The sequence below is a fragment of the Varanus komodoensis genome, unplaced genomic scaffold (genome assembly GCF_004798865.1).
Source record: "Varanus komodoensis strain SLA01 unplaced genomic scaffold, ASM479886v1 scaffold41, whole genome shotgun sequence".
In the NCBI taxonomy this organism is placed as follows: Eukaryota; Metazoa; Chordata; class Lepidosauria; order Squamata; family Varanidae; genus Varanus; species Varanus komodoensis.
In genome coordinates, this window is record NW_025335954.1 from 7464192 (window position 1) to 7486939 (window position 22748).

A 22748-nucleotide genomic window follows, 5' to 3' on the forward strand; every position below is an offset into this window, starting at 1 on the left:
CGAGTTGAGGAGGGGTGGATAGCACCCAAAAGGGAGGTTTTGGAGGCACAAGCCTTGACGATACCTCTAGTCAGTAAGGTGGGGAGGTGGAGGAGAGTGCCGCCATGGATGCGAAAGGAGGTGGTTAAAGGGATTAGATGAAAGAGGAACCTCCGTAGGAAATGGGTACTGGGGCAAATAGACAAAAGGGTATACTGGGAGGAGGAGGCCCGTTGCACAAGGAATCCTTCGCAAGGCTAAGGCTGTTTAGGAGCTGAGACTTGCCAAGAATACCAAGAGCAACAAAAAGGGCTTCTTTCAGCATGTAAATAGGAAGAGGAAGGGGACACAAGTGGTGGGACCACTAAATAAGGAGGAAGGAGATCCAGGGACTGATATGAGGGAACAGGAACAGATGCTAAATGACTATTTTGCCTCTGTGTTCTCCCCAAAGCAGGACGGGGGATATCCGCATAGGAGATTAGATGAGGCTGGGGACTTAGAAGCACAGATTAGAGTCACCCCCCCTTGAAGTCGAGGGGCTCCTCAGGGCATTGGACATTACAAAGGCGCCTGGCCCTGATGGGTTACACCCAAGAGTACTTAGAGAGTTGGCAGGGGTTCTCTCACGCCCACTGGCCTCCATTTTTGAGGCCTCCTGGAGAATGGGTGAAGTTCCAGACGACTGGAGGGTGGCATCAGTGGTCCCAATTTTCAAAAAGGGTAGTAGAAAGGACATGCGGAATTATAGACCGGTTAGCCTTACGACCATTGTAGGAAAAACAATGGAAAGGCTCATAATAGAGAGAGATCTAGTGATGCTAGATAGGGAAGGGAGGCTGACAGCCACACAACACGGCTTCTGCAAAAATAGGTCCTGCCAGACAAACCCTGTAGAATTCTATGACAAGGTTTCAAGATGGCTAGATGGCGGGGATGTGGTATACCTGGATTTCAGCAAGGCCTTTGCAAAGTGCCCCATGATATCCTGGTGGAGAAACTGAGGAGATTTGGGATACACCAAAGCACTGTCCAGTGGATTAGGGCATGGTTGACTGACCGAAAGCAGAAGATAACCATTAGTGGGGAATCATCAGGATGGCGGCCAGTGACAAGCGGGGTCCCCCAGGGTTCTGTCCTGCAGCTGATCCTGTTTAATCTTTTTCTTAACGACATCGAAGAAGGGGTGAACAGTCTGCTGTTCAAATTCACAGACGACACTAAAACTGGAGCAGTGGCCACAACTGAGGAGCAGGTACTCCAGATCCAAAAGGATCTGGACAGATTATGGAAGTGGACAGGAGACAACAAGGTGGCGTTCAATGTGGATAAGTGCTAGGTCTTGCACTTGGGGCATAGGAATAGCTGTCATAAGTACAGGTTAGGGGACAAGTGGCTGGAGAGCAGCACTTGTGAAAGGGACCTCGGGGTGCTGGTTGACTGCAGGCTAAACATGAGTCAGCAGTGTGATGCGGTGGTCAAGAGGGCGAACGCCACCCTTGGTTGCATAGCCAGAAGTGTGGCTTCTAGATCAAGAGAGGTATTACTGCCACTCTACACGACTCTGGTGCGCCCACAACTGGAGTACTGTGCTCAGTTTTGGGCCCCTCATTACAGAGAGGATATAGCCAGGTCAGAGTCAGTGCAGCGTAGGGCCACAAGGTTGGTGGCCGGTTTGTAGGGGATGCCGTATGAGGCGAGACTGGGGGAACTGGGTCTCTTCCGCCTGGAGGAGACTCAGAGGGGACATGTTGGTGACATACAGGTATGTGAGGGGATGTCACATGGAGATGGGTAGAGACCTGTTCTCCCCTGCAGAGGAAGGCAGAACGTGCTCCAACGGAGCAAAGCTCAGGGAGCCAAGGTTCCATTTGCATGCCAGGAAGGACTTCCTGACAGTCAGGACCCCAAGGGTGTGGAATGGGCTTCCACGGGAGGTGGTTGAGTGCCCCATCGGTGCGGGTGTTCAAGGATAGGCTGGATGTCCACATGGTGGGCATGTCGTGAGCAGAGCCAGCTGGTGCTGGAGGTCAGACTAGATGGCCCGGGAGACCTCTTCTGACTCGCTCTGTTTCTATGTTTCTATGGATTGCACCCTTACAGTTTCTTTCAGTGCAGTGCAACCTGATTGTCCCCTTTGCCTTAATAAAGCTTCTAAGTGGGAACCTGGGATTTGACAGCATACTTGGATGGCCACGCATCTGTCTCCTACCTGATCGATCAGAATTGCTGGGAGGTTTAAATGATACATACTTAATTTGCAGAGGGGTGGTAGCAGCTATAAATTTAGGTCCACCCTGTCAGACAGTTATGGGCTACACACCAGTTTTCCCCAATTGCTGACCTGTATACTTTACCAGTTTACCACCAAAACCAGTTTCTGCTGTGTTTAGATCAGTTAGGGTTCAATTATGTCTGTTCAGACAGAAAAGGGCTGGCTGAAGCATGCTGAGAGTTTTAGGCCTTTTTTCTCTCTAAGCAAATTAGTATTGGACTTTGTGTTTTTTAAGATCCTCACAGTAATGCCGTTTCTTACATTGGTTTTATAATGTGGTTGTAAACTGAATAGTTTTATACTATTCTTTATCATGTTTTGTTATGGTTTTAATTGGTGTGAACTGCACAGCATTTGAACTATTGGGCAGTATCAAAATGCATAGGCAGCTATATTTGACAAAGCAGATAAATAAGCAGCAGAATACAGAAAACAAATTGAAGGTCATCAGCATAGACCTATGGCAGGTGCTTTGAAGGATTAATTCAACAAGAAGATGATTGTCCACATAGAAAATCAGCTAAACCATGCAGTGTCTACCAAAGGAAACAGCACTAACACTGTCAACCTAGCTCTTATCACAAATCCAGTTTATTGTGCAATTAATGTCAAATTGAATGGGTTTTCTGACATTTCATTTCTATATTGCAGCATTTAAATTCTTCACACATGAACCATACAATCTACCACAAACAAGGAGACAGAAAACAGTCATGAACCAAACATAAGCAGAAAGCAAGATGGCCTTGGCTTCAAAAGACAAATTCCCCTTCAGCCACTGTCTCCCTGAGAGACAAAGTGAACCATTTGGTCTCTCCATCCAATGATTTCCAATCCGTACAATGGAGATTAATGGCTTTATCTTGAAGAGATGACATCATTAATAATTTAATTAAATCTACCATCTTACCCTTTCACTTATTAGTTTCACTCAAGTTCATTTCAAGTTCAGTTATGAAAGACATTCTAACTGTTTTGCTACAAAACCACCTCAGCCTTGCAGCTGGCAAGTTATTATAACAAACTGGAGGGGAAATCAAGAACCAAAGAGAAGAAAAAGTACAAAAAAAGAAAGGTAAGGAAAAAAGCAGGGGAAAATCTTTTTTCCTGAGTGGGGCAAGCACAATGAGGCTGAGGAAGTAACCAGTCTTCTGTCAAAGGTTCTCCCAACCTCCACAGGATTGTTCTGCTTTTTTGTTCCATTTTTTTCAATATCCAAGCAAAAATGTCAGAAGTAGGGGCAAACAGCTACAAGTTAAATCTCCACAAGTTAAATGTCATATTAATCTAAGGGAAGTCTGTGCATGAGGGAAGAACCTGTTCATCAGAGCAGCAGCACAAGCAATAATAACTTACGATGCAAGCTGAGAGAAATATTGATGGTCCGTTCCTCCACAAAGCCCTTCAGGTTGGGAATCTTGGCACATTTCAAGATAGTTTGGAAAGAACTGTCACCAACATGGACCCAGCAAACTGTGTCCGTCACGTAGTTGAAGTCCATTGCAGTGGTCTGCTTGGTGCTAGTGGGAATGATGTTAGGAACAGATCCACCATTCAGGTAAGTAGCCATGATGTTCTGAGAGTTGGCAATCAGTAGGACAGGAGGTCGGTCTACTGGTTCTGATAGAGAAAGAAAAGCAGAGATCAAGGCTTAGGTACCAAAGTTTAATTTTTTTTAAAAACAGAACTACATCTTAAGATGGGCCCTACCAAATGCACTTGCAAGGGAATCTTCAGAGTAACGAAGTATGAACAAGTGGGAATTCACTATCTGAAATGTTGGAAAAGGAGAAAAAAACAAAATCTATGTGGAAACTTTTAAGGAAGCGGAGCAAGGAGACCTGCACTGCTGCAAGGAGCTTTCGGTCTACTGACCATCACCAAATGAAAAAGCATTCACACACACACCAAATCACTGCAAATGTGGGATATACCACTGGCAAGGGAATTTCATTCAAGGGGGAAATGTGTAGGGTTTGTGTGGACAGGGCACTTTACAGGCTATATGACATTCTAGACATTCCTGATGAGCTGAGCTGGCAGCTCCCTTTATGAGCACCAACAATATAGCAGCCAGCCCATGTTTATTTAGAAGAAGCTGAAGCTAATACGAGATTGGGCCCTGCCAATTAAAAAGAACAGAAGTGAGAAGTGTCTTGCAGAGTATGGCAGCCATGACACAGTAGAATTTTTTACCATTTTTGGCTTTGCAGGATTTGTGATCAGGCTGGAGCAGGTACCCCTCCACACAGCTGCATGTATAGGAACCATCATGGTTAGTGCAGGTTTGGCTACAGGTGCCATAAATGGTACATTCATCAAAATCTGGAAGAGAGAAGAGAGAAATTAGAGCATCCTCAAAGGGGTGGAGACCAGATTCAGTCTCTAAAAATTTAGAGCAACTTTTCTGAAGTATTTAAGATTGCTAAATAATTTTTCCCAAACTAAAAGATGCAAATTAAATTAACCAAATACCCCTTTAGCAGATATAAAATATTCCTCATACGATGCAGGTGAGAGATTGGGTGAATGGGGTGGAAACACTGCAATTTAAGAAGAGTATCCACAGCTACAGATAAATGGTTGGAAATGATTAAGTAAATCCATATTCAATTTGTCATGGAAGGCTTTCCAATTCACTGGAACATTGTCCTGCATAAGCTATGGAAGAATGAACGGGAGCTGCACAGGCATGACATCGATTCATTTCCTTTGGAAAGCGCATGATTCTGGAGGCTTGTACACCAGGCTGAGAGGCCTCAAAAATGTATGTGTCTTAAGAAGAATTTTGAAGAGTTGTGTCTGTGCTATTTTGTGATCATTAGATGCCTGCACCAATTCCACATCTGTTTCTCAATCAGCCAAAAAAGTGGTCTGAGGAGAAGTCAGCTGACTTATGCAAAGCATCTGTCACTATTACAAGCCTTTAAGAACTTGTTTACTGAAGGATGTCTAACTGATAAGGATAAGCTGGAATTCAGAGTTCTTGGCTAAGAGTGAACAGCACTAGCTATTTACTGCTTGACACCTCCTGAGCTTGCAATTTCTTCTTTGATGGAACCACCCAGACTGAATCTTTTTTAAAAGCCAGAACACAAATCAATCTGAAAGGAATTTCCTCTGATAATCATTTTATTGTGGTGAAGAAAAGAGAAAGAGCCTGATTTTCATTAGCCACTCAAAAATATGCAAAATGGCTAAATCAGTAGGAAACCAATAGATATAACACCTCTGCATTTCTTTTCAGTGATGGCTGTCAAAGGCCTGGCTTCTGCCCATCTTCTCTTCTGCATTATGGTTGCTACTTACCTTTGCAGCTTTTCCCATCTTCAGCCAGCTGGAAAGAATTGTTGCAATAGCACATTGGACCATTTAGAGTCGGGACACAATGATGCTGGCAGCCCAGAGCTGAGCAGTTTGCAAGTAGCTCTAAAGATAAGAAAGATCAGGGGGATCAGTCAGGCACTGTGAGGATGATTCCGGTTAGAGTATTTCAGGCCAGCATAAAAACCTAGATGTGTGGGAAGTTGCACAAGGAGTTCCAAGGTAACTTTACTGCCTCACAAGCAAACCAGTTCACTATGCTACACAAATTAGAACCAACAAATTAGAACCAATACATCAGGCAGGCAAGCAGCAAAGAGTCCCTTGGTGGGAAATTTGGCACAATCTAAAAAATGTTACCATCTATCCTAGATAGATTGATAGGCTGAGACTGAATGCTTTGTCAGAGCATAGTGTATAAATCTGCTTTGTGCACACCATACCTCAAGTAAAAGTCCTCTTAAACCTGCATTCATCATTATATGTGTAATAATCCTTTGGGGGGGGGGGGTTAAAAACTTTGCTCCCAGTGGTGGTGCTTAACCAAAGTTGTACACTTGCTACATCGTCACATAAAAATGTTTTAATTAATTAATTAATTAATTAATAGGAATTGCTGAGCTGTGCAACCAAAATCTTTTGGGTAGGGGCTAGACTATGTGCATTTGGAGCTTACTCTTTTTAATCTCCTAAGTGCTTTGATGAAAAGTGCTTTTTTTAAAAACGAGCAGATTAATTCTTCCTAAAAAGCAACCTTCTGTTGCATACCATAAGAAGCTGCCTTACACAAGGCCAGACTAGTGCAGCACTGCCAATTTTGCAAGTGACTCTCTCACACCTCATGCAGAGATTTTTCACAACCCCTGCCATCTCATCCTTTCCTTTTTTAAACTAGAGATGCCAGGGATTGAACACTGAACCTGGGACTTCTGCATGCAAGGTATGTGCTTCACCACTAAGCAATGGTCCCTCCCTGAATGCCAGTCTTCTCCCTCACAATGTTAAACTCCAACTCATTTGCTTGATCAGCCTGTAAGCCAACAGACCGAATATGCTTCAAATGCTGAACAGCTGCAATGTCAAACATTACACAGGCATTGTAAGCTGAGCTGGCCATTGGTACACGGAGACAATATGGACCAGTAGCAATAACAGGGCAATAACCGGATGCATTGTAACAGCCTGGCAGAGCGTTGCTCGTGGGCATCAAAGCGAACAGGAATACAAACACAAATACATAGTGATAGGTCAAGGATAAACTCACAGCTACTATCTCAAAGCCACTGCAGCTATCACAGATCTATCTAAAGCAGGAACTGGAATATTTAAGGCTAAAGAAATGGCCAAAAAAGGGTGGACTGTGGATGGGAACATAGCCAGATAGAGTATAACTGTGAAACTTGTTGCTCACTTCTGTATATGCACATTCATTCATTCATTGCCCTTTGATTCTGAATTTGTTAAAATACAGCAATTCCATTCCTTTTCTCAGTGCTGTGTTGACTGCTGGGCATTCAAAATTGATACTTCTATCCAAAAAGTTACTATCCACCTATGCAGTTCTATTGAAGAAGGAATCTAGGAAGACATCTGATGCTGATTCAGCCCCTGGTCCAGTCCAGTTGCCCAGAACTGGCAACAGCTCTTCTCAGTTTCAGGCAGGAATTTTTCCAGCCCACGCCGTAGATGCTGGAGACTGACCCTTAGGCTTTCTCCCTAATGAAAGGTTGCTGGTTCCCCAAATACAGTTGATCACTTTCCCTTATTTCTCAGTTTTTGGAAAGTATCCCCCAGACTGTGTCAGTTAAGTGGTTGCTACTCAGCACTGCACCATAGGCTAGAGTTCTGCATCCCTCACGGGACCACAGAATAAAATGTCATTAGAAGCTCCTCTGTCTGCTGCTGTAGTTACCTGCAACAGGTTTAGGAATTAATTTTTCTTAATAATTCAGGCCTTTCACAAATACCACCAAACAAAAATTGTTTCACCCTTGGGGGTGGGGTGGGGCTGGGCCAAGGAAACTCAAGGAAGATTCAAAGATTTTGAAAAGCCCTCAAGCATGGCATTCCACTGAGTCCTGAAATGGATTCTTGGCTTACCCCAAACCTGATTCATCTCTGAGCACCAAAGTTATGAAGCCAGAGGGCACCTGCAGATAGCACTGCTAGCAACTTTTCCCGATTGTGTCTGGCCTTCATGGTTGCATTGATGGCTGCAATAGCAGTTAATAATATTTCCATCTGCCTCCTATTCCTCCCAAAGCAAGGAGGAGATAAACTGAGCTAGCAATGAACTCTCTGGAACAGAGATTTCTGTTCATTTCACACATAACCAAAAGCAATCCAAGATTTCACCAGAGAGAAGGAAGGGAAAGTTTCTCCATTTTGATAAACAAATCAGCATGAGTTTTAGTCATTCTCCCAGTAGCTAACAGTCATGGAAGGATGCAATATCATACCCAGGCTAGCCATATAATTCTTGATGCCACTAATGTGGGAAAACAAAAGTTTGCCTGTGCCAAGTTCAATCCTTGACTTCACAAGATAAAAGGAATGGGGCCCCAGGATTTATGGGAGCAGAACAGGTGGTAGAACAGGTTTGGGCAAAAGGAGATCTTTCAGATTTTTTTATATCCCTCCTTTCTCCCACTGTGGAACTCAGGGTGGCTACATGTGATTCCCAGCTAGTCTCCCCTCCAAGCTCAGGCCAGCCCCAGGTCTGCTTAGCTTCAGTATGGTGGATGCCTTATGTGCCTTCAACTCCAAGGAGCCAATGTCAGGGGATAGCCAATGTCAGGTCTGTTGGCAGTTGGTCCAAACTATTTGGAGATCTACCATCTCTCCACCCCTAGCCTATGTAAGCATAGAATAAAAGGTGTGACGAAACATTCACAGTATGGTGAAAGCATGAACAAACATTTGCCATACTCCAAGGCATCTAAGCTGCCAGAACCTGTGTTCATCTTATTTCCACTGTGCTTCAGAACATCAGCTGATCTTCACCCTAAGGCAGCTTTACATGCTTAAATGCCTAGCAGCCAATAAGAAGAAACTACAGTACTGAACTGAATTCAAGAAGTGAGCGACTGCCTGTGCTTCTTGGTCAAGTCTCTGCCTGTGTGTGCTGGACTACCCTGAATGAAGAGGCATATTAGAGAAGAGGTGAGTTCTCTCTTGCCACATCAGCCCACCTCAGTCCTGTCCTATTTATGTGGGCCTTCACTGAGCAAATGCCAGGAAACAAGAATGCAGATTTCCTTTCAAAAGATCTTGTTTTTACTACTGCCAACCAAATGCTCTTAATTTACAGGATTTTTTTTTCCTTTTTTGGATTTCTATATTAAATTCCCAGAATCCATTACATAACCAAATTTCATAAGAAAAAAACTGTATCCAATTGTAATGTTAGAACAAATTAAAGACATACTGCTAGACCAATATAAGCAGTAAGATGCAGGACTTTTAGATCATCTCATAAACCTAAATTCCTAATGTCTTCTATAAAATTGTTACGATCTCAACTTTCATTTAAAAAGAGGTGGGGAAACCTAAATCAGCAGAAAAGCTCTGGAAGCTAAAACGATTCATGGATATCATGTTGTTGTTTTTAAAATCTTACAGTTGACTAGATATGAGATAATTATCTTTTTGATTATCTGGGACAGGTCAGTTCCAGACACACCCACACTGATTCAATTAGATCCCAAAGGCTCGAAAAGTGAAATGTACCAAGTTGCTGGAAATGGCAGTTACTCAAATAAAGCAGCAATGCTCTATGTTTCCGGAGCTCCAATTAATACACAAAGAAACTAGGACTGTAGCTTTTGTGGCTAAAAGGGATACTCACTGTGAGAAGCTACAGTGCACTTTAGCCCACAAATGACTCTTTGTCTCCCTCTCCCTCTCTCAATTCCTCCTTTCCACCCAGAGTGCCACCACTGCCACTTCAGCATTTCAAAGCTGGTAAACTGAGAGCCCCCATGCATATTTACATTTGGTAAATTGGTTTGTAACTGTTTCAAACTGGAATTCATCGTGCTAAGTGTTTCAGGGCAGGCTTACACACGATAATTTCTTCTATTCTCCAGCAGTCGAAAGATCATCTCTGGTCACCAAGCAGTCATAGCTAGAGTTTTCAACAGTGCCCCTTCCATCTGTCTGCTGTCTAAAGGGGGCAGAGATCCAACAGGGGCTCTTCCTTGCCAGCTCAGCCACCGTAGTTGCCATGGCTCCTCCTTCCCAGAATACAGCCTTCCCACAGCCCTTTTAACCAGTGTCGCTGCCTAAAACAGCTCTTCTCTATTGGCCTGGTGGGACTCGCTGCGCTCTTTCCTTGCAGTGGGCTCCGACAGTGGCCATCCCACTTGATTGTCGATAAATTCACCGCAGTTAATTTTGGATGATGAATTTCCTCACCCTTCTCCTCACCCTTATTTCTGCTTCATGTTTATAAGACTTTTTGACCAGGACCTGACTATTTTGATTCTTCACATACAACAAATGCAAGGAGGTATTTATCTTCATCATCCTCCATTCCATGAACATCCCATATGAATACACTGTTTGGGACTACACTCCATATTCCATCCCAGCCCCTTTTTAAAGATGCTTCAGGACCTTGTGAGTCTCACCCACAACCTAGTCCTGCATCCTTTGTGCAACCTTTAGTAAGCCCTGGTTTCTCAGCCTCTATTTTCTGTCTGTAGAATGATGAAAATTACACTCAACCTTATAGGTTTGTTGTTGAGAGCAAATGACAATGAAAATTTGAAAGTGTTAAGCATAATAAGTGTAAACATATGAGAGTTCTAAGCTGTCTTGTGCAAATAAGTAGAAAACAGGATTTGGAAGTACCTATCAGGGAGCCCAGCTTTCTCCCACATTCAGAATGCCAATGCCAGACAAGCCAATCAGCAAATGAACCACTGATTTAGTTTATTGTTTTGCCTTGTGCTTCAAGGCTCAGGTAAATTGACTCTCTCTTAAAAAAAAAAAAAAAGACCCACTACATAGGTTCCTCACTATTTTTAAAAAAAATATAAAAAAATAGAGATGGAAGAGGCAGAAGAGCTTATCTCAAAGCCACCATCTCCTGGTGTTCAGGCAGACCCTGAGAATAGCCAGAGTCTGCAACCACCAGAAGAGGGCCTGGTACAAACCTTGGCCCCATCGGGAGAGAAGGACTAGCCAACTAGAGGGGCTGCGTGTAGCTAGGAGGCTTGCCCAGTTCCAGAAGGGCACTCCCATAGGGATGAGATCCACAGTTAACTCAAAAGGAGAGTTCTCAGAAGCAGCTTCTAGACTGGATTTAATGAACCACTCTGTGTATACTCAAGGACTCTTTCTTTGCCGATTGTGGTTTGCTGGATGTACAGTGGAGAATAAAGAGCTTTTGCCAAAGAACGGTCTGTTATTCTGAAAATTGAGAAGAGGGAAACCAAACTCCAGACTGGCAGACTATGATTAGAAACACCCAAGTTCAGTTCTCCACATGGCCATGAAGCTTGTTGGGTAACCTTGGGCCAGTCAAGCTTTTTCTCTTTTTTCTCTTAATCTATCTTCCAAGGCTGTTGAGAGGATAAAAAAGGGGCGAGGAAGGGGGAACCATATAAGCCATTGTGAGCTACTATGGAGGAAAGGTAGGATAAAACAAGAATATAAACATATATACATTGTACTGGATGGACTCTACTGGAAGAATAGCAAGGGGGTTAATAACAACATACACAGAAGACTCAGTCTTAATGCTGGGTCATGAAAATCTAGATCTTGAATGAGCAAGTAAACAAAAGAAGAAAGAGCAGCAAATCACTTTGGCTCATACATGTTGAACTGTGCCTGTTCCCAATATGTTGGCAGCAGCCAATGGAACCGAGGGCCTGCCCACTGTTCACTTGACACTAATATAATTACACATAATGAATAACATGTATTAAACCCAGGCCATCACCACAGCTATTTGGAGAAGAGTTACTTCATCTTATCCTCACTGACAATGGCAGGGGTTTTTATAAGCTCTGAGCAAACAACCTTTGGAAAAGTTTTGTTTGCTGAGCATACACAGTCCAACGGGAATGGGAGACAACTATTTGCAGACTGCCTACAGACATCAAGCACCAACAAGGCTCTTGTCAGGACATGTCTCTGCTGCTGCCCTTTGCATGGAATACTTGTGGTTTTCTTCTGAAGTAACAAGTAACTGCCCTGTGGGATCTGCCATGCCATGTTGTGCCTTCAAAAGGAGGATCCCAAACTGCAGCCTGATGTACAATCCTGTCAATGGCTTTATGCGACTCGGGATGGAGAGGATGGGACACTCCAGCACTGAACTGTGTTACTCAGGTGCTTTCAGCCACTATGTAGACACCATGGCTAATTATGCTACTTGTAGGGGAGGGCTGAAGCTCTACAAGAGCATTACAGGATGGTTGTTTCCCCTTTAAAAAAGCCATACCTCCCAGATTCAGATAACAAGACAAGCTGTGCCTAGGCAGCAATTATGGAAATCACGTCCTGCACACACCCAGCAACAGGCCATAGCATGTCCTATTTTGACTATATGAGCCCAGGCAATGTATATTCCAGAAAACCCTACTGTATGTTGGCATGTACTAACAGAGATGATCCCTTCTGCAAGGGATCTGCAACATGCTGGCTTATGGTTGGCTTTGATCTTTGGTCTTTTAAGGTAGCAGTGGACAAAAGGAAGATCAAAAACTACTGAAAGGCCTGTAGGGGATTTGCAGTAGACCAGCAAGGGCTTCTTACTCAGAAATGTTTAACAATAACCAAAGTTAAAAAGCTTTCCCATGCCCAAATTAGGCTGCTGAAAAAGAACATTCAGTAGAAGGGAAGAACCAGGGGGAGACTGAGCAGGAAAGAATGTGCAGGTTTGGTTCTGATTACACTGGTCTACAAATTTTGGGAAATTATCGACCTCCAAGATAAAATGTGCTAATTCTTACATATTTTGATTAGATGAATTAGTAAACAGGTGATAAAGGTGCTGGTTGGCTAAAGTTTTCAAGATATTTCACAATAAAGATTTATACACAGGTGAGTATATTTGCCTACAAGGGAGGGAGGTGTCTGATGCCTCGTAACTTCTCAACAAAGTATGGTAGAACAATGAAAATGGTACCACATGGAAGTGCATAAATTTATATTCACTTTGAGACTAAAGATTATTACCTAACTGTAATTTATTGTTCTTTTATTGCAAGGTACATTCATCTTGGTCAGATCTACGCATCATACAGTTACATCTGGTGGCTTGTTAAAGTGTCATTGCCTAACGTTTCCAAGGAACAGTTGCATGATTATTTTCCCTCAGAAGCCAAGTTGCCTCCAAACTGTGTAAACAACTCAGATAACTTCTGCTACACTTGTGGCGAGGTTACATTTGCATCTCAAAAGTGCAGTATGACAGCAGTGGTAAAAAAGGCATACCACCTATATTTTGGATGCAAAATAGGGGATAAGGACAAGAGTTGGGCCCCTCATTATTGTTGCATTACACGTGCCACTTATCTGCATCATCAGCTAAACAAGAAGAAAAGTCCATGCCTTTCACAGTCCCAATGGTGTGGAGGGAACCCACCAATCATAGTAGTGACTGCTATTTTTGCATGGTTCCCCCAGTTAAAAACCAGTAAATGAATGGAAAGTTATGCTACTGGCATCAATAAAAAGATACATTTAAAATGATTGGCGTGGCACCATTCTCATTGCTATATCACATTCTGCAGAAAAGTTATGCAGCATAATCGCACATCCCCCTCATAATTTTGAATTATTTTGATGCAATTTTGACCTGAAGCTGTATCTTGGAACCTGAAGCCAAGAAATACTCAGGACTGAATTTTCTTTTATTAGTGACCCAATTTTGGTAAAATTTAGCTGCTTTCATTTCCAAGGCTTTCTCCTTGTAGACCAGTGTTACACATTCCCAGCCTAAGCACTCAGGTGCGCTACTTATTAATTCTTAGTATAGGTCTGCCATGGAGCCACTATATGGCACAGCCTCTGGTTGGCAGATCCCCATCTTCTAATGAAACACAAAGTAGATTCCATAAACCTGAGCTCTGCTTGCATGTCACAGTGCTTTCTCAGCAGGATGGTGTGTCATGTTGTCCCAACCCTGTCATGGTATTTCGGCATGCTACATTTGGATTTTAGCAACCATGTTAACAAACAACAGTTTGTTCTATGGTTTCCATGCTTCACCATGGTTCTTCTGACTGCTCAAAATGGTCATCATGGGTCCTACCACCAAGTCTCCTAGAAAAAGCAGCTGGGATTGAATTTCAAGTGTGATGGCTGAGGGGATACATGCCAACAGTGGGAAATCAGAGCAAGGAGCTTTCACTAGCAAAGAAACCCCTTAAATGTCTGTCAGACACATCCAGGGAAAAAACTATGCACTGTTGAAACCATGCTGAACTGCTTGTCATGATGTGTGAACCCAGCTTCAAAGTAGTCATTTGTATGTATGATATTACAATCTGAAGAGTGTGACATTTGGGGGGAAGAGCGGTTCAGCTTATCCCATAATGCTTTGTGGTGTGACTACAGTTTCAAATCCATAGAAATAAGCACGATTGACTAGTTAAGTCATGGGCCCTCAAACTATGGCCCAGGGGCCAGATCCGGCCCACCATGCCCATCTGGATCCCCCGCGCATGCCCACTCCCACACCCTTGCCCCGCACGCAGGGAGGCAGCGGTTTGCTCGCTTGGAGAAAATGATCTCCAAGCGAGCAAGCCGCTGCCTTGTGTGCCCACCTTGCAGTGTGTGCCCATCCCTGCCTCGCCTCGCCTCCCCATGCTCGTGCGTCAGCCCACGTCTCACCCACCCGCACCTCACCTACCCTTACCATGCCCGGCTGGCTGCGCCTCGCCTCGCCTCGCCATGCGCCCCGCCCCCACCTCAGCGCATGCACCTGCACGCACCGCCCCCACCCCCTCACCAGCCCGCACGCACTGCGGGCACCACCTTTCCGGCCTGCAGCCAGCACTAGCACCTTTCAACTGATCCCCCTGGTGGAAAAGTTTGAGGACCCCTGGGTTAAGTAATAAGGACAGAAGGTTCTTACAAAAAACTATAGGGATGAGCAGGAAGGATAAATACAAACGTTTTAACATAAAAAAAGTCTTTTCCCCACTCTATTTAAATACATAAATAAAATATATTCATATTGAGCCAGAGTGGTGTAGTGGTTAAGAGCATGGAACTGAGACTCAGACGATCTGGGTTCTAGTCCCCGCTCAGCCATGGAGCCAACTAAGTGACTTTGGGCCAGTCACAGACTCTCAGCCCAACCTACCTCACAGGGTTGTTGTTGTGGGGATAAGATGGAGGAGGAGATGTAAGCTGCCTTGAGCCCTTTGTAGGAAAAATGCAGGATATAAATTGAAAAATAAAAAAATAAATTTAACTGAATCTTTTCTTTAAAAGGAAAGAAAAAACAATTGCATTCATTGTCTTCTTATAATCTAGTTCACAAGGAATTCTAAATTTAACACAGAAGTCTGCAATTATAGTATCTTAAAAGCTGAATTCATGACCCTCTGATCAAACACCCTGGATGCACTTGAAGGTCACAATAAATCAGAATCCTAAACAGCTGTCGCATGTGCTGAGTGAGCCATCATGCTCAAACACTCCCATGTGGTTCCTCGTGCCAGTGGGAACAGCTAAACAAATATGAGAACCTCCATCCCTGGCTTTATTAGCGAACCCTGGTTTGTCTCTTCTCGAAGAAGCCAGAGCTGTAAACCACAGATTATCTTTGATTTACAACTCTGATTTACTGGGGAGAAATAAGCCAGCATTTCTGCTTCATACGCAACAATAAACAATGGATGGCAGGTCTGCAGTTTCTTTAGATGCACCCATTTGCAGCGAGGAAAACTAGGCAGTGTGCATGAGCACTCTGACTAATTCACAGTTCTAGCCTATGAGTTAAATTCAGCTTTTCTATATAAATGACTGAATGGGGGTGGGAGGAGGAAAATCTCCAAGCATTTTAAATAGTACATTTCACATGCCATCATTATCACATAACCTTATGAATATTTATGTCTGTATCATCCCAACAGTTTGGGCGTTAGCTTTTCATCGCATGAGGAAACAGTCCACCCGGTAACTCACAGCCCTTTCTTTGCTAAATATTGTGGGCATTTAAGTCAAGTTCTAGAACACTAGTTAAAAGGTGCTTCCTCTAGCCCAGTGTGGTTTTAACGTTTTTATTTTCCTTTGAGCAACTTTGCCCCTGCTCATCACAGACAGTTTCTGAAATCCTTTCAATTAGCTTCTGAGGCAATTTTAACTGGGACCTGGCAACCCTACCAAATCCTAGTAACAAGTCTACTGATGATATTCACCTGTGAGGTAAAGAAACCTGTTTCCAGAAATTCTGAGACAGGAATATTCTTCATAAACGCTCTCTCTTTCACACATCCATCTTTGTGTTGTTTTGTTTTATTTCAGTCTGCAATGCCCAGGCCATATCCTGAGCACATGAGCCCCATGCTTGTCATTACATGCAAACCCAGGAACAGTGGATTGTTTAAGTGGTTAACAACCCACCTAGAAGCCATGGGCTATTTTAAGGTTATGGGTAGCTTGTTTAACTACCCCAACAACCCATCCTCACCAGGTGACTGCCCACCACAGGGTAAATATTCCAAATGGCAGCAGCTGCATGGGAAATTCAATCCATGGAGTGTCTCCTTATGTGCAAAGTAAATCTGCCTGTCTCTAAATTATACCCCTTGCCCCTGCTGCCAACAGCACTTAAAGTGTGTTCTAGTTTCTTGAACTGTTAATAGTATGATAAAGCCAAACAGCACTATGTGCTAAAAACACACCCATCTGAGAAAACAACAGTAGCTTCCAAGTAATGTCTTCTGTGAAATGTGATGCTTTGCAGTACATGCCTGTATAGTGGTGGGAAACCAATGGCACATCTCCCATTCCATATCCCCACAGCCATACAACACCCCAAGGGCCCAATTCTCCTGCGGCTGCAGCCCTTCACTGTTAGCTACAACTGCCTGGTTGAAAGGAGTTTACCAAGAGCAGTCTGATTTGAAAGAGATATTTTGCTTCAATCTTAACTCAACACTAAGCAATTTGGAAATAACTTGGATTTATATTGTGCAAATGAGCAAGTTTGAAAAGAGGTATGCCTTTTTTTCCTTTTTGGAATAGGAAAACCAGAAGGGAGATGCAGGGAATAATGAGAGTTGAGAAAATAAAGGTCTAGGAAAACAAATGTTCCAACTCTCTACACCAAGGAATACACCAAGCACTTTTGATTAAGATTCTAAGTCCAGAGAAACTAGGACCCAGAATTCCTCAAGCCTATTGCTAAATACCCTGTTGCTGATCCTTGCACCAGCCCATAACTTCCCCCTTCCCTCAGTCCATAAAGAACATACAAAGGGTTCAGCGTTGTGTTCACACAGGGACCAGATAGCTGCCCATGGAAAACCCACAAGCAGGATCTGAATGCAATAGCACCCTCTTGCCCAGGTTCCCCAGCAACTGGCATACACCACCATACTGCCCTTGTTACCAGAGGTAGTATATAAACATCAGGACTAGAAACCACTTATAGCCTTCTCTTCCAGGTATTTGGCAAGTCACCTTTTAAAGGCAGCCAATATGAAAGCCATTATTACATCTTGTGAAAGTGAATCTCACAGTTTAATTATGTGCTGTGTGAAGAAGAAGTCTTTTATCTGTCTGGAATGTCTCACCAATCAGCTTCATGAAATGACCCCACTGGGTTCTAGTATAGTGGAGAAGGAGAAAAACGTCTTCCTATCCACTTTCTCCACAACATGCATAATACTGCAGACTCACCATGTCTCCCTGTATCACCTTTTATCTAAACTAAAAAACCCTGGATGTTGTAAACTTCTCTTGTAGCACAGTTGTTCCTGCCCTTTGATCACTTTAGCGGCCCTTTTCTACACATTACACATTTTTATGTGTGGCAACCAGAACTTTAAATGTGGTTGCAACCATAGTTTTATATAAGAGGGAGTATGATCTCAGCAGGTTTATTTTCAATTTCTTTCTAACTTGGTATTTGCCTTTCTCACAGCCACCTCACACTCATCAACCTGTCCACCAAAGCCTCAAAATTTCCTTCTTGGTCAATTACTGCTAGCTCAGATCCCATCAGTTTCTATTTGATGCCCATTCTCCCACCTTGGAGAGATCTTCTTGGAACTCCTTGCAATCCCCTTTTGTTTCAACATTCCAAATAATTTGGTGTCATCAGCAAACTTGGCCACTTCAGTGCTCACTCCTAATTCTAAATCATTTATGAATAAGCTGCAAAATCTTAATCCCAATAAGAAACCCTGTGGGACCTCAATTTACATATCTTCACTGGAAGAATTGATCATTTATTTCTACCCTCTGCTTTCTGCTCTTTAATCATTTATTGATCTAACAAGAGACCTCTGCTTTTACTGCACGACTGCTACGTTTGCTCAGGAGGCTTCATGAAGGACTTGCTCAAAAATCTTTTGAAAGTCCAAGTAAGCAATGTCTACCAAATAACCCTTGTTCATATGTTGTGTATTAATACTCACAAAGAATTCTAAAAGCTTTATTGGACAAACCTTACTTTTGTGGAAGTCATGTTGATCCCTTTTCAGCAGGACTTGTCCTTCTATATACTTACTAAATTTATCACTAATAATGTGACCAACCAATTTATCCAAAAACAGATGTTAAGCTAACTAGCCTGTAATTTCCCGGATCCTCCCTGGATCACTTTCTAAAAATTATTATTACATTGGCTATTCTCCAGTTCTCTGCTAAAGAGGTTGATCATGTTACATATTTTTGGACATGTACAAAAAGCTGTATTCATAGCCAAACAAGAAGGACATCATATCACAGCCTCTAGTTGAGGTCACAAAAATGAGTGCAAAGGTAGCCCCTTGCCAATATGGCTGCCCTTTTGCAATGAGGTGACTGCATTCACTCTGAATCCCTCTGGAAAACAACAGCTTGTTTTTGCGCAGAATGAGGAAGCTGCTTCAGGGATAAAAAGATTTAAAACAAACCTATTCCAGTTAAGTTTTCCAGAACTGACACTTGCACCACTGAAGTAGAAAAGATGCAGATGACTTTGTCTGAGCACTGCCAGCAGAACAGGAGGACGAAGGGGAAGTAAGGGCTGAGACAACGTAAGAAACTGATGAAAAGAAGCCAAGGTTGTGCTGTTATGACTGCCATCAGGACAGAGGAAAGAAGAGAAACCAACCTGGTGATTGTCCACAGGCCAGTTTTAGCTCATTTCTCTTCTGTACGTCTACTTGAGTTTTCAAAACTGCTCTAAAACCCAACCTTTCATGAACAAGGCCAACGAGATCTACAGCCTATGAAAATATGCTGGGGTGCCACAAGGCCTACCTGCAAAATGCTTGGCTGATCAGCTGCTCATGCTGTGCTGTCCAGGTGAGAACAAACTGCAGCAGTGGCAACATCTATGATGCCTAATGAAAACTGCTGTCTTGCCCTGCTCAGAAGCCAGGCCACCTCTCAGGCATTCAGACCAAGAGGAGCAAAGCCAACAGAGGAAGTGTAGGAGAAAGGCTGAGGGGCCCAGGGCAAGGAAAGAGAAGGCTACTGCCTTCACTAGTGCCAACAGATCCCTGCATTTATTGCAGAAGGAGAGCAGTCAGCTAACACAGACAGGAAAGAACAAACAGCTCAGCAGATGCGAGCATGGAAACATCCCTCTGCTGTTCAGACTGAACCACAGAAATGCGTGTGATTGGGTCATTTACAAAATCCTTGGCTTGGTTTTCCCAACCAAGGGCCAAACTACATGTAATGCCTACCATGTCTTTTGCTGTTGTTTGTTAAAACATAGGTATGAGTGGTACAATTCTCATCTTAAATGTAGCATTCAGTAAAGGGAAGCTTAGCTTTTCCATATCTACCAGCCCCAAACAAAGCAGTTGCCCCTCCTGCAGAGCTAGGGGCTGGAGTGAGGAGAGGGTTGCCTCAAGGGAGGAACTGCAGCCATGTCTCTAATTACATTAACGAAAATCAAAATGCTGGATTGGCCCAAACTGACAGCTACCATTAAAACATTTAGTTATTCCAAGGAATTGGAGTTCTCTGCTGAGAAAAGCTGACTCTTCTCCCTTCTCATTTTTTTGGCTGGAAAAGGTTCAGTTTGCAAAATTTGTGCCAGTAATTTTTGTGGCCTTCATTAAACAAAACTGCTCCCTTGAGTTCCAGGGCTAATGTTTCCATGGGGTAGTCCTGCTGGAATTATTTGGAAGTATGTCCTTTTTCTCTGTTGCTTTCCTATCCAATTTACCTATATTCTCCATTCTTCTATCCCAAAGCTGATTGCGATTGTAGTATTAAGTAATGAAAGAGAATACCAGAAAGATCTCTTTTGCATTTTCTGAAGAGGAAATAGTCCTCACTACGGTGGTGAAAGCATTCAGAGACAATGATGGTGCTGGCCCTAATGCTGGTGCTGGCCCTAATGAGTACAAAGTTGAAAAGCAGGGAATTGTGCTCCTCCCCCACACTTTGCTTTAATTTTTCCCTTAAGGATGCTCACCACGTCACCTCAAAGCAGCAGCTAGGACTAGCTCATCCCACCCCACAAACCCGAGCCTGCTACAATTTGTAATCAGCATGAATTACGGAAACATGATGCGTTTTTGTCTCCCGTAATTCTTATCCTGCACGTAACCCTTGCACGAAGCTCTGCCAATAGAGCTTTTCTCCAAGCAGCAGTACAGCTGCTAGTGCAGTTCATATTGAATTGGATGCAATGGCTGTGGCGTCTCCAATACAGGCATGCCATGGTCAGGATCAAACCTCACCTGAACTGTGATGCCCAGTACATCACCTGGAACAAATCACCCTCGTTCTCACCTTCTCCCCATAACCTCTTTCATCAAGTTGTCATAGAAGGTGCAATGAATTTGTATATTGGCATGCATTGAGAGTGTGTGTGTGGGAGGGAGGTGGACCATGTCCATGGGAGCCTATGTCAAATCTTGAGGGGGTTGTTGTTGTAAGATCAGGGTGAAGAATGTTTGACTTTCCAGATGTTGAAATGAAACTCCTACCAGCCCTTGAAAGCTTAACCACTGGTACACAAAGATGTGAGCAGCAATCCAACAACATCTGAAGGGCCACCCATTCCCCATCCCTGTTATAAACGATATCTGCGGGAGAGGCAAGGAGAGAAGATATAAAATTACAAACAGCAGCTTCTTTAAAATTCAGCTGTGATTTTATTGATTCTATTTTTAATGTATTATGTGATTATCTTACCTGTTTCATGTTTTATTATTTAACTCTCCGAAATCTCTATACCAGCATATGGAGTGGTATATAAATCTTCTTCAATAAATAGTAAATAGAAAGACATGAGGGATGAAATCTATACAAGAGAGATACTAGGCCAGAATCTATTATTACCCAGTCCAACAGTATCATTAATACAATTCTAGTACATTTAATAGATAAGAATCTGAAATTAATGTCTTCCCACCAACCCTCCTCTCTCCAATAAATCCAGTAAAAACATATAAACAAGTTGTTGTGGTCATGCAGCTCATTAAATTAAACTCATGTGTAAGAAATGGGATTTAGAAATAGGCCTCTGAGCTGTTTGTACCACTGAGCCAAAGCTTCTTCCTCTCCTCTGTTGAATTTCAAGCCAAACTACTAAGAGGACTGCAAATTAAGCCACTTATAAGAGTCCAGCCTCCATTTTATACACCACTTTTGTAGTCTCTTAGTAGAAATTTATGTAATTAAAATATGTCTACCCTGCTTTTTGATAGCAATATTGACAGTCCATGAAACCTGTACATGCTTAAATCAATAAATCAGACAAAGAAGGCAGCGCATAGTAAAAATATGCCTATGCCATAAACACATCAGACTCCCTAAGGAAATGCCACTGAGGCCAACTTGTCACTTTCTAAGTCTCGTACAGTAACTTGTGGGCCAAAATTATCTAGAGGGCTACAGTTCCAAACATGTCTCACCATTGTGTATACTGACTAGGTCTGATGGAAGCTGTAGGCCAAAACATCCAGAGGGGCACAAGCTGCTCACTCCTGTTCCAAGCAGAAAAATAAAAAGTAACCCTTATAAAACCACAGCTTGCTTGGTGCAGAAATATCACCTTATATATAAAACCACAGATAAATGCAAAAGATAATTTGAAAAGCCACTTTTCAAACCATGGCTTCACATTCTGGTTTGTAGGCAATCATTAACCATGGTTTAGGCAACATTTAACCATGATTAAAGAAAACAAATCATGGTTAATGTCTGACTTGGTTTGTATGGCACAACAATCCACAATATGGGCAGCAAATCAAGCTGGGCTGTTGTTGACCAAACAAACTAACAAGGCTTCTGCAATTCTGGTCCTCTTGCTATCCAAAATAATAATAATAATAATAATAATAATAATAATAATAATAATAAAAATAATAAAAAAAATAAAAAAATAAAAGCTGTCAAAAATCCTGAAACAAAGGGAGCTAGGTTATATATTCCCTCAATGTTTTTTAAATGTCAGAATACAAAGCTTGGGAGAACAACGACTAGATGGATGGTTCCCCAAGCACTGAACAACACCATAGTCAGCACTATAATTTAGGCATAATCTAGACATAATCCTGAAGGTGATATGGCCTGCCTTGACCAACTGACCCCGCTTTCTACTTTGAGAGTCATAAGCCTCAAAGCAAACAGTCAGCATTAAGCCCAGTGCCTTGTAGAACAGACTGTAAAAACCCATAAGCTTCAAAAATGTGGAAGACATCCAGCATCAGGCAAATTTAGGAAGATGTAATAGGCCATGCACAAACATCTTTCCTTTCACAGCTTCCGCCCTGGGGGCAAGAGGCTCTGGCAGGTTTCTGTTGAAAGCCACAGAAGCATTATCACTGCTTTACTCTGCCACTGCCTGAAATGCTGCAGAGAAGAAAAAGCTTCCAAAAATAAGGCTGCAGTACAAGCAAAGAAGGGTGCTTCTCCCGAAGCTGCCAGACATTCCTGCTTCTATCTATCTATCTATCTATCTATCTATCTATCTATCTATCTATCTGAAGCATTTCTATGCCGCCCCATTCGCAAAGAGCCTCGG

The 22748-nt window shown here is 42.9% G+C and overlaps 1 protein-coding gene across 7 annotated transcripts in view; it reads right to left on the reverse strand.

Moving 5' to 3' along the window:
• Positions 1–22748, reverse strand: part of LRP1 (LDL receptor related protein 1) — a 405127-nt gene that overhangs the window by 252039 nt on the left and 130340 nt on the right. For all 7 annotated transcript variants that reach the window (XM_044443327.1, XM_044443325.1, XM_044443324.1 and 4 more), the window contains 3 exons: positions 5564–5683; positions 4451–4579; positions 3611–3874 (listed from right to left, as the gene is read on the reverse strand). In XM_044443327.1, the coding sequence (XP_044299262.1) occupies positions 3611–3874; positions 4451–4579; positions 5564–5683 (513 nt within the window). The remainder of the gene's footprint in view (positions 1–3610; positions 3875–4450; positions 4580–5563; positions 5684–22748) is intronic.